The sequence below is a fragment of a genome, unplaced genomic scaffold (assembly GCF_019419815.1).
Source record: "Pyrus x bretschneideri cultivar Hongxiangsu unplaced genomic scaffold, Pyrus_bretschneideri_v1 Contig62, whole genome shotgun sequence".
Lineage (NCBI taxonomy): Eukaryota > Viridiplantae > Streptophyta > Magnoliopsida > Rosales > Rosaceae > Pyrus > Pyrus x bretschneideri.
This window is the reverse complement of record NW_025999801.1, coordinates 2,398,774-2,410,862: the sequence shown is the minus strand read 5'-3', so window position 1 is coordinate 2,410,862 and position 12,089 is coordinate 2,398,774. Positions and strand designations below refer to the sequence as shown.

The 12,089-nt window shown below is 38.6% G+C and overlaps 1 protein-coding gene across 1 annotated transcript; it reads right to left on the bottom strand.

Moving 5' to 3' along the window:
* Positions 1–424: 424 nt before the first annotated feature.
* On the bottom strand, positions 425–4,895 carry LOC103961880 (E3 ubiquitin-protein ligase ZNF598). Its single transcript, XM_009374522.3, has 7 exons — positions 4,489–4,895; positions 3,629–3,931; positions 3,268–3,476; positions 3,126–3,174; positions 2,950–3,039; positions 2,803–2,865; positions 425–2,669 (listed from the first exon to the last, which is right to left on the bottom strand). The coding sequence occupies exons 1-7, from the start codon at positions 4,654–4,656 to the stop codon at positions 876–878; spliced, it is 2,676 nt and encodes an 891-aa protein (XP_009372797.2). The 5' UTR covers positions 4,657–4,895; the 3' UTR covers positions 425–875.
* Positions 4,896–12,089: the final 7,194 nt, after the last annotated feature.

Sequence of the window (12,089 nt, the reverse complement as noted above, 5' to 3'; positions counted from 1 at the left end):
CCATCAAGAAGTGAGCTCCATTATTTCGACATGAAAAAATAAAAAGCCTAATTGTATTATTAGTTCCGGTGATAATAGGAAAGTCGGGAGATGAAAACAGTGATAAAAAAATAAAAAAAAAAAAGATTTAAACCCTTGCTGTGAAGTGCGTTAGAATTTAGGTACAAAATTAAAGTTCCGTCAACTCTCCTTTAATTGTTAGCCCGTGAACCATACATGTGAGTCCAAAACATAACTCTCTAATAATTGTCAGCACATGAGATTCATGCGCTAACAATTATCAGAGAGTTGACGGAACTTTTAATTTTGTACCTAAATTACAGGGGTTTAAATCCTAATTTGTTGACCACAAGGGCTATCTTTCGACTTCCCCATCACCACGGGACTAATAATCCAATTAAGCCAAAATAAAAACAAGCCTACATAACGAAGCAGAATATAATTAAAGTAATAATTCTCCAAGTTCCGACGATTCCACCTTCAGTCTGTTAACGTTTTGTTACCTTAATAACACAAGCATACAACAAAAAACATAACCATGGAAATCTGAAAGACAGAAATGTCAACAACAAACCTGTAAAGTCTCACACCTTTGCACTATATTCTCATTCCGAAAGAGTATACATGAACACTTGTACCATAACGATAAAAACAGCGAGGCAGGATCCTTCCAGTAAAAGTCGAAACTGCCACGCCACACAGCACCCCACTGCCCAGTTGCTTAAAACAGAGAAACCAACCTGGATGCAGAGTTGAGAACTAAATGGTCGCAAAAAGTGGGGTGAACGCGAACTCTTTTCCAAAATACGAGTTCAATTTGTAACCACAACTTTACCGACAAAAAAATGATGATGTAAATCATCATTGTATTTCTTCTAACTAAAGAGTTTTTGAGTTCCTTTTCGCCAAACACCTTTGACAGGCAATCCTCCAGCCGAGTTACTGCTCCTCCCATCTAATCCTTCATCACCGGCATCTGCTTGAGAATCAGAATTTCTGCTATCTAAAAGTGCTGCAGCATCACCCAAGCGGACTCTATCAAATTTGGAGGTTTTCTTCCGCTGCTTGCTCCCTCCACCACCATCCACTAAATTTGGCCTAGCAGCTGGCGTGGAATCCTTTTGGCCCCTTGGTTGCACTAGAGGTTGACTGCGAGAATTCAACTCCTCCTGGTGCCCATTCACTAACAGATTTGATTTTCCTTTGGCAGCACGGTACCCATCCTTTGTCAACACCTCCACCACTTCTTCCGTAGGCCTGTTGTTTGATTGAAGTTCCCGTACAGAGCTAATAATGCTATCTGCTAGCGTGTTCTTAGAATTACTGTTTTCAGACTCCGAAATCTTCCCTTTACCTTTCTTAGAATTATTACCATCTTTCAATTTAGGACTGTCCTGAGACCATCCGTTGCGGGTACCAGTATTGTAGGCATCGATAAGCTCCTTCTGCTTCTGAGAATCAGGGCAGAGTCTAGCCAAATCAAGGACAAGATGAAGCAAGCCAAACTGCCGCACAAAATCTAAATATATTCCTGTGTCAACCAAACCCTGGCGATACTGTCCAGATATGTCTTTAAAAATAGTGTATTTTTCTTCGTCAAATTCAAGACCGGCACGAATCTTTTCCACTAAGGACTTGTTAGCAGTTTGAACATCCTCCACTTTCAATATAGGATGGGTAGTTGAAGGCAACTTACGCACTTGTACTGCAGAAACAGGCGGAAAATCAGAATTGGAGGGTTGAACAGATCCATTTTCGACCAAATTAGGAGCTGACGTAGAGTGGCCGATCCTACCAGATTTGGTGTTGCTTGAATCCCTTGAAGAACCTGATGATAACAATCCAGGTATTGTTGTCTGTTCAACATAAGCTGCAGAACTTGCATAACTAGATGGTCTCGATCCATTAGCAAAGGCATTCTGTCTAGTCTCAACTTGAGCCTGAGTGGAACTGGCATAACTAGATGGTCTGGGTCCATTACCAGAGGCCATATTGCTCTGACCAGAAACACGAGATGAAACACTTGTCGCGGGTGAAGCCTGAGCTGAATTAGTAGGTTGTACTACAGGCCCCCGAGTTGCTGCTGGCCAAGCCTGTCCAGAACTATTAACAGCCACAGGCCCACGTGTTGCTGCTGGCCAAGCCTGTCCAGAACCATTAACGGCCACAGGCCCACGTGTTGCTGCTGGCCAAGCCATTCCAGAGCTATTAACAGCCACCTTGTGGTTGTTTTGCCGGCGGAGATGCGCAGCCATTGTGTTGCTAGGCAGACTATCTGAGTCTTGTTTGGGGTCTGAACTGTTGCCAGCTGCCATTGAGAGGGGAGGAAAGGAAGATTCTTCCAAACGCCCATTCCTAGAAATAGGCCCCACGGCCTGACGGTACCTTGAAGATGTTTCAATATCTGTTGCACTTAATGATTCAAATGAATCAGCGATCGGATCAATATCGCCTGTATCCCCAATATCTGGAGGAACTTGCAGTCTGGAGGATGAAGGATCATCGTATGTTCTATCAGCATGAGCAGTCTCCAAACTTGCTTGAACAGCAATAGAAAGTTGATTTTCAGAAGAATCGCGATGAAATGCCAGACCTCTTCCACCTCTTCCGCCTCTTCCACGTCGATGATCTTGTTCACTACTTCGTTGATATCTGAAGCTGGTTGGTATCTGTTACAGATATATGACGAAAGATAATTATATTGCATAAAAACTGAATTACAAATAAAAAAAAATGAGAGAAGAACTGAGCCTCGATGCAGAAGGGAAATTGCAGAGAAGAACAAAAAAATAGTATGCCTACCTGCAGAGCAGCATTACGCTTGGAACGAGACATGCTCCCTCCATGTTCAAGTGTATTATGCCTCTGAAAAATAAATAAGAAGGGGAAGTCAAAAATTAAATACTGCAAGAGCAGGAACGCATAAGTTTCTCACATTTTATAAGTCACCTTCATTTCTGCCTCAGATTGGAAGACAACAAACTTTTTGCTGAGGCAGGACTCATCTTCACATAGAAAATGACCTTGGCGGAAGTGCATCTGTGACATACAATGAAAAAGCATTCATAACACATATACAGCAGCAGGAAAAACATAATACAAAATAAATAACACTAATAACTTACCTCCAGGTCATCATAATTCTTATAATATTCATATTGTCCAGGATTCTGCCTGCATTGAACAGCAGAAATCACATATGCGCTTGAACATTTTAAAAATTACAATCAAAACATAGCACTCTTCCAGTGAAAGACGGTCGAATACCTTTGGCATATATGACAAGTATAGTGATCAGTAGTCATGTGGGAGTACAGCTCATTATCGCCATAAAATGGGGTTCTGCAAAACTCACACATAGGATGTCCCATGAAGCCACCTCTTTCACTCTCACTTCCATCCACTTCAGAGTCACCTGTATTTATATGCCGCCTCAATTGAGTTCTAGTATATAGTTTTTGTTCACATATAAACACCTGCGTAACATGAAAGAAGCTAATTAGATAAATCAAATAAAAATGATAATACCTAAGAAGACAGAAAGAAGATAATAGAGCAAAAGCGCTGCTTGAAATGTAAATATACGATAAATATCAAGTCTCTTAGCAATCAGAGTAACGACTTTTACCTTCCTCCCTTCCAAACATAAGGAGCACATCCACAACCTATGTTGGTGGAATAAATGATTCTTCAGATGATCAAGGTTCCGAATCTTCCCACGACGCTTTGGGCCATCATTTGATTGCTCATCCATCTTGTCACATTCGCTACATGAAAGCTTGCACATTGCCTTGATCATCTTGTAGTGGTCCACATCATCGAAAAATGCTTGAGTGTCCTCGTGGTACCAATATGGTCCAATGCGACCCTCCCTTACTTCAGTCGGCAAGACTGAGAAGTCATTAATCATCCTTGTATAATCTCCTAAAGCCTGAAAAGATCGTCAAGGCACACCGCATAAGGAAACCAGAAGCAGAGAAGAATCAAGAAAGTGCGTAGAAGTTAATGCATCCCACTTACAACAAGTTACAACGGAGCAGGCACTGAATAATGTATCTGCTAAATTATGTAAAGCTAGAATTTTTTCACAATAAACAGATACATCGACAATGAACAAAAATTTAAGAAAGTGTGTACGGGCAAATGCATGCCACTTAAACTTCTACAAAAAGCTCATCGAATAAAACACAAATCATGCAGCCAAGAAGCTCATTACATTCAAGGGCAAGAGAATCCAATATGCACCACAATGATAAGTCAATAAATACCAAGAGAATTCAACCCGAACAAGCAAATCGAATGCGAAACAGCCCAGAAAAACATAATCCTACAAAAAAGGACAAATCTTTCCCGCTTCTGCGTGTATCAAAGTTCTCACAAAGAAAATTCACATATCAAAAACCCACAATTATAGTTTGAAGTTTCATCACAAAATCCTAAGCTAAAAAGTAAGAATCTTTAACCCAAGATCAGAGAACAATATAGCACCTTGGTGATAAAAATGACGTCGGACTCGGTCTTGCAGATGCAGCATCGGCGATCGTTGCAGATGAAGCGGAGACGAACGACGCAGGTGGAGCAGACTTCGCGATGTCCACAGGCACCGTAGGCAACCCATTCCAGAGTATCGGCACACACCGCACAGCTGTCGTCCATGGCTATCGTTCAAGCTCTGTGCGTGCCTCTGGGATTGGAGAGCGGAAACCCTAATTCGGAGGTTGATTGAAGGTGGAGGAGGGTTAGGGGATCTAGGGTTTTTATACAATCGATTGGAATTAAATTCTGGGAATGTTGTGAAATTGGGAAAGGAAAGCAAAAATTGAGTCGGTTGAGGATGAATCTGCAAAGGTTTTTGTTGAAGCCAGATATTATACAACTCCGTAAGAAGATGGAAGTCCTTCCCCCTCAAGTTAAAAAAGAGGGGGGCAAATCCGTACGGAAAAGAATTTATCTTTAAACTTTTACTTTCCCACTTTTATTAGCACGTAAATTCGTAAATGTGGATGCAAGTTTTTGTTGGGGCAATTAAAAGACCAAATTTGTATATAAAATTTATAAACTAAATAATATATCAACGTTTATCAAATTTTAATTAATTATTCAATTATGAACTTCTATGTTATTTAGTTTACAAAAATTTATCTACAAATTTAGTCTTTCTAGTATTATCCTTCAAGAAAACTTGCAAAATAAAAAAAATTGAAAGATCAATTGAAAACATCAATGTGTTGTTTGCCAATGGGATGTGATTAGCAGTAGTGGTGGAGTTCTAATTTTAGCTTAGAAGACCCAAAGTTTCAAAACGTTTTATGGATCTAATATAAGTTACCGTGTTGTGTGGTGAGCAACCAATTACTATAGTTTGGGTCTGGTATGGAGTCATGCTCATCATCATCTTCCGTAAAACCTAAACTCCAAGTCTCTGTGACTTTCTTCCTTTCTTTTTCCATTGATTCCCTTACTAGAATCCTCTTCAAAGCTCACAAGCAACAGATTGCTTGAACTCAATAGGAATCACCAACCTCAAATCATGTCTGACGAATAAAATTAAGGTAAAAATATCGATTTGGGTCCTGAACCTACAAAAGACAAAAAATTATAAGCATAACATTAAACTTTTCTATACAAAAAAATGTCAAGACTATCTTAGTCCTTTCGTGGCTCCACCCTTGATCACCAATTTTTTGTATGACTCGTTTATCTATATGGAAGAAGTCCATAAGTTGTGTGCTAAACTAGAGCAAGGCAGACCGACAAGTGAGCAGTCGACTAACCGGTGGAGAAGTATTCCTTTGGGCTCTATGGGTTTTGTGAGAGTCCAAGTAAATCTTACGATCCCAAAAGAGCTTGATCAGATAAGATCCAGCAGAATCTTTAAAGATAACAAGTACGACCAATTAGAATTGCAAAGGAAAGGAGTTGAAGTTTCCTTTTCTGTTTTTGGGTCCGAAGAAAACTTAGCTTTATATTTACTAGATTGTCAAGTAAATAGAAATAGTATATTATAACCGTTCATTTTTCGTTCTTTTGAATAATTGGGACCGTTTATTAAAGTAAAAGTGTGCCACTTTTTAACTAAAGAAAAATGAAACAAATATAAAGTTCCTTGAACCTTGCGCATCTTGAAAACCCAGGCCTCATATGCAAGATTTAATTCAAAGATGATCAACTTGTGCAAAAAACTGTGTGTTTTTTTTTTTTATTAAAAAACGATATTATTTGCCCAAGAGAGGGGAGGTAGACTTAGCCTCATAATGAGCCAGTAATAATGTGATTCAAATTCGTTTTTGACGAGAATTGAACCTAAGACCTCTCACTTACAAATAAAGAAAAATACTACTAGATCGTAGTACTAAGTGGCAAAACACCGTGCATTTCGATATGAGTTTTCTTCCAAATCCTCAAATATCCCAAATTTTCTTGACAACAAAAAGAAAAAAATAAAATAAATCCCAAACTTGGGGAAGTAGTAGCACATATTTAAATGCTCGAACTGGTTTATGGATTTCATTGTTCTTTAAATGACAAGTATTTTTCATTTCTCTCAACTTGAGAAGGAGAATTTGAGATGCAACTTCAATTAACTTAATTCAAAGTCAACGAAAATATTAATATAATCAAATTCTCTTGATTAACGATGATTAACAAGGGAAGGTTCCTGCCAGTGCAGGAGCAGGACAATACATGTATGTAACACTCTGTATATGTGTATATAACACTCCGTATATGTGTTTCCTTGCCTATAACGTACGAACATTAGCTATTCAAATTGCAGTTTTAATACCTCATCATTCTGACTAGTTTTCCAAACGAGCTTTAAATCTTATCACATAAAATTTGAACTTGGTCTTTTGTAAGATTTGTGCTTCTTCTCTTTCGCATATTTCTCGACAATAGATTAAAGCCACCTCTAGAACTCCCTATTTTCATGTTGGATTTTGGTTCATGCATTCATTTCAATATTTTGTCTTCCTGATTTATATGTGTGTAGCAAAAATCTACCGTCTTTAGTCTTAACGAATTTATACCTACAAAATAATCAACAACTTTGATAAAAGACCAAAGCCTCACACGCCCACGAGGTGAACGGTTTGCCAAATAGATCTTTGATGCTTAAGTCAGCAACTCTGAAAAGAGTGAAGGGTTTAGGGCTTGTGTGCTTAACAAAAGTTTATATGCGGATACGAATGCTAGACTGTGATGTTGTATGCTGAGTTACACTAGGCTTGTTGAGTGTACGTTACTTGAGAATTCCAGCATGCTTGTGAATTCTGGGTACTAAACTGAAATTAACTGTAAAAGGAAAACGATGCTGAGGATCGAGGAAGTACCAGTTTGAGAGACGAGGATTGAGGAAGTACTAAACTGAAAGTAACCGTAAAAGGAAAACTCTTTATGTGCTTCATGTGTACAATTAGCTCTAGAGTTGTTGAGAGTATGCGACGTTAGAGAGGAAAATCTTCCATAAAGTGATACATGCTCACATTCTAACAGTGTTGAACCTCATTGAAATCCTATTGATGCCAAAAATTGCTTCAGCGGTCAAGATGGGAGATGGATAGATCACATTCACACATAGAGACACAAGAGGTACTTAGTTCACCAAGATCAGCTACGTCCACGGGATTAGAGAGTGCATACAAACAATCCAACGTAGTTTGATTCTCTCATCCCTTCGTTTCCTTTTAAGTCCTCAAGGTAGTAGAAAAATTGCTCCCTTAGTAAGCAAGGTTAATGTAGGACATACAAGTTCTGTTAATATGGGGGTGACTAAAAGCAGGTGGATCAAGAAGTTTAGTCCACATCAGATGCAGGCTGACTAACCAGACGCTTAATCATCTTCATCTTCAGTCTCAGCTAAAAATATTGAAAATATAAATGTTTACTTCAGGGTTGTTTGATAACTATTTCGTTAACTTAAATCTTGTTTGGTAACTACTTATCAAAAACTGAAAATTACCGGTTTTCAAACAAAGTAGAAACTAAAGATCAAAAATAAAAAACTGAAAATTAAAAACGAAATAGTTACCAAGTGGTTCCTTAGCCGCTTCCATTTGAATTGGCATGTTCTACATGCAAGGAAGTTCTGTAGATTTGCATATAACCTGTACAAACTGATGTTACATCTACTAGCTCTTAAGACAAAGGAGAGGAAACGACACAATATTAAAGAAAGAGTAAATGATAAATAAAAATAAATAAATAAATAAAGAGTCAAAAAAGAAATAAATGGAGGGCATGAGTCATGACTGATAGGGTAGTAAACTAGGACTTTATCATTGCAAATTTTGTGTTAACTAGGTCGTCGTATAAATAACCAACTTGCTCTGCATCTAGTGGACTTTGTCATTGCAATCTTTGTGTTAACAACTTGTCGACTCAATAACCAACTCGCTCTAGGTTTAATGGTGCTTGTTTTCTCAAACTAGTGCATGGCAGACCAACGGGTGACAATCCACTAACCGGTGGAGAAGTATACCTTCGGGTTCTACAGGTTTTGAGTGAGAGAGTAGAATTCTCTTCCCTTCTATTCCCATCCAAGTAAATCTTTATGATCGCGAAAGAAATTGATCAGATAAGATCCATCAGAATCTTTAACGATAACGAGTACGACCATTTAGAATTGCAAAGCAAAGGAGTCGAAGTTTCTTTTTCTTTTTTGGGTCGGAAGAAAACTTTGTTGATAAAAGTGGGGCAAGTCTTCAATAATTCGGACTATTAGTCAGTTCAGCTTTATATTTATTTTTGTCAAGTAAACAAAAATAGTGTTTCATAACCATTCATTTTCCGTACTTTTGAGTAGTCCGGACTATTTATTAAAGAAAAAGTGTGCGACTTTTTTTTTTTTTGGGAGAACAAGTGTGCGACTTTTTAACCAAAGAAAAATGAAAGAAAAAGAAAGTCCCGTGAACCATACACATCTTGAAAACCCATGCTTCATATGCAAGATTCAATTCAAAGATGATCAACTTGTGGAAAAGACCATGCTTTCAATATGAGTTCTCTTCCACATTCTCAAATATCCCAAATTTTCTTGACCACAAAAAGAAAAAAAACCCAAAATTAGGTAAGTAGTAGCACATATTTAAATGCTCAATGTAACAACCCGTCCCGATTATTTAGCGGAATTTACGGAACGAAAGGGTAATGTTGTAATTGGATTTTGGTTATGGGATATTAATTTAAAATATTGTTTTTAGGTCTTAATAGGTGTGCCCAAGAGGGGCCCACCTTTGGTTTGTGTTCCCCCAGCCTAATTGCTCTCTCTCCCTCACCTCTCTGTGAAACTCTCTCTTCTCTCCTCACTTTTTATGTTTTCCCCTCCCGAGCTAGACACCTCTCCCTTAACTCACTCACCCTCTTCCTTCAATTGATCTGAAACCATCAAGCTTAAAGAGGCCATTTACACTTGATCCTCACTCATCTCGTTCCTGTCAACATTACAACCTTGATGCACGGAGGAACATCGACAACTTAACTCAGAATCCAATGAATCCGAGGTGAGTCGATATGTTTGGGGTTGTATCCTTGTTCTAGTGAGTCTTTCGAGTTGTTTGGGATTTTTTTGGAGTTGAAATCAAGGGGTTTAACCCTGTGCATGCGTGTTCTTCGTTCCCCAGATTCCGGCAAGAAAACCGGTGACCTTCGTGTGGTTTTTCGACCAACTCCAGGCCGTTTCATGGCCTCCAATAGGTATATTTCGAATCTTGGTATTCTTAGCTTTATTATGGTTTTGAAATGGAGACTTTTGGTGGATTTTTTACCCCTAATCGAGCCGGGGAAATTTCCCGGCGAAAAACCCCTAGTTTCTGGTTTTCCCATCCATTGGGTCCGGCGACCCATGAGTGGAGTTGGGCTGGCCCAACCCTTTTAGCCTAAACCCCAAACCCCTTATCACTTAGGCCTTTGGGCCATTTAGAACTTAGGCTTTAGGCCCATTAAGCCCAAGACCCAAAACCTTTTAAAACCTTTTAAAACCCAAGCCTTCGGGTCGAGTTAGCACGAGCCCTTGGCCAAAACCCTTGGGCCGGGCTTTTAGCCCAAAAACCCAAAACCCATTTCCCCTGGGCTTGGTTACAAGCCCAATGCACTAAACCCAAACCTTTTGGACCCAAGCCCAAAACTCAGGCTTAACCCGGATCCAACCCAAGCCTAGACCCGGTTGACCTGACCTGACCCGACCCAGTTGACTTGACCCAGACTGACCGTTGACTTTGACCGGTCAACGGTTAACGTTGACTTTTTGTTGACTTTTTTGAATTTTGCCCAGTCAACGGTTAACAGTTCCGTTTTATGAAACTTTTTATAAGTAAATTAGATTTACACTTTATGATTATCATGCTTACTGAGAATATTTTGGAATACCATATTTTATCGAACTTATGTTCTTTGTAGTATATATGATGGATGACTATATACTGCTTATGAACATGTTTTTACACTTCTTTATAGTATGTATGATGGATGGCTATATGCTGTGAAGATGTCTTTGGGATATATGTACCTACGTTTGGAAAGACTATGTTCAATGTTTTGTGCATATCTAGTGGTCACTATTTTGCCTACGGGCGAGATATATATTTGTTGGCTTCGGGCCGAGAGAAATAATCTCTGGCTTCAGGCCGAGAGACATAGTTGTTGGCATCGGGCCGGGAGAAATAATCTCTGGCTTTGGGCCAAGAGACATAGTTGTTGGCTGCGAGCCGGGAGATGTAATTATTGAACACCACAAGTGACTGTGATTAGGATACTACTAGTTAACACACTATATACGAGATATGTTTTATAAAGGTTTCATGGCATTCTAGGGTTTCGGAAAACTTATCACATATTATGCTAGTTTTCATAAAACTTTGGAGGTTAGTATGTTGATAACTATTTCAATATTATATATATATATATATATCAACTTGGTCAACTCATGTTTGTTTTGTGCCCCCTCAAGTCTTAGAATTGAGGCATACAATCTCAACGTCAAGGCACTTCCGCATAGGCATCTTCGAGTCCTCTCGGTGTAAGACCTACTCCTTTATTCATTCACTTTTATATTATTCTTTTTTAGTGTTCTGGTTAGTTGTATGCTTTGAACATGTTCCTTATTTGCATATTAATTATATTTAAATTTATAAGACTTTTTTTTTATTCATTATTCTCATGTATGGCTTCGTCACCTTCGAGTATCGGCCAACACATGCCTAAAATAACTAGAGCCATGATGCAGAATATCAATTAGAAGCTTGCACAAAAATTAAATTAATTGACTAACAAAATTAGAGTCATTCCCCTAATTTTAACCAACATCCAAATATCCAAATTTGCACAGAAGACTTATTTCCAAATTCGAATTTACAGTTCTAGAAATGAGACTATATTACAGAAAATAACAATGCATTTGTGAAGCAGAGCAGAAGTGGGATTTACTTGGATGCTGATGTAGAGGGTTTGGAGGGTGGCTTTCTGGTAGTGGCCTGCGCGACCTTGTAAGGGTTAGAGATGGTATGTTGCTTGCTAGTTTGGAGTTGGCTTGTTGACCCATTATTCAGAGGTGCATGAGTACTTTGTTACTGTTTGAATTATCTTCACCTGCAGTGACACGCCTGATCCCGATATTCCCCGAATATCAGGATAGATACGTGCTGGCTGACACCCGAAGGGTGACGAAAGCCATTTATTAAGTGTAAATGTTGAAAGCAAGGTATATATAAGACTTATAAATATAAAAGAATAATGAATAAGCATTTAAGGAACGTGTTCAGAGCACATATCTAATCTAGAACACTAAAAGAATTAATATAAAATTGAATGAATAAAAGGATGCGTCTTATACCAAGAGGACTCGAAGATGCCGATGCGGAAGTGCCTTGAAGCCGGGATTGTATGCCTCGATTCTAAGTCCTGAAGGGGGCGCAAAACAAATATGAGTGGACCAAGTTGATATATATATATATACACACACATATATATATATATATAAAATAAAACAGTTATCAACGTACTAACCCCCAGGTTTTATGAAAACACATATAATGATAAACATAGGTTTTCCGCAACCTAGCATGATGTGCAATGTCTCAAATCATAATTTGTAT

Bases quoted from the DNA above. Each gene is read 5' to 3' on its own strand.
- LOC103961880 (XM_009374522.3), bottom strand. From the start codon at position 4,656: ATGGACGACAGCTGTGCGGTGTGTGCCGATACTCTGGAATGGGTTGCC. The intron at 3,040-3,125 runs GTAAGTTATTAG...TGTATGTCACAG, and splicing joins AGAATTATGATGACCTGGAG to ATGCACTTCCGCCAAGGTCA. The intron at 2,670-2,802 runs GTAGGCATACTA...TATCTGTAACAG, and splicing joins AGCGTAATGCTGCTCTGCAG to ATACCAACCAGCTTCAGATA.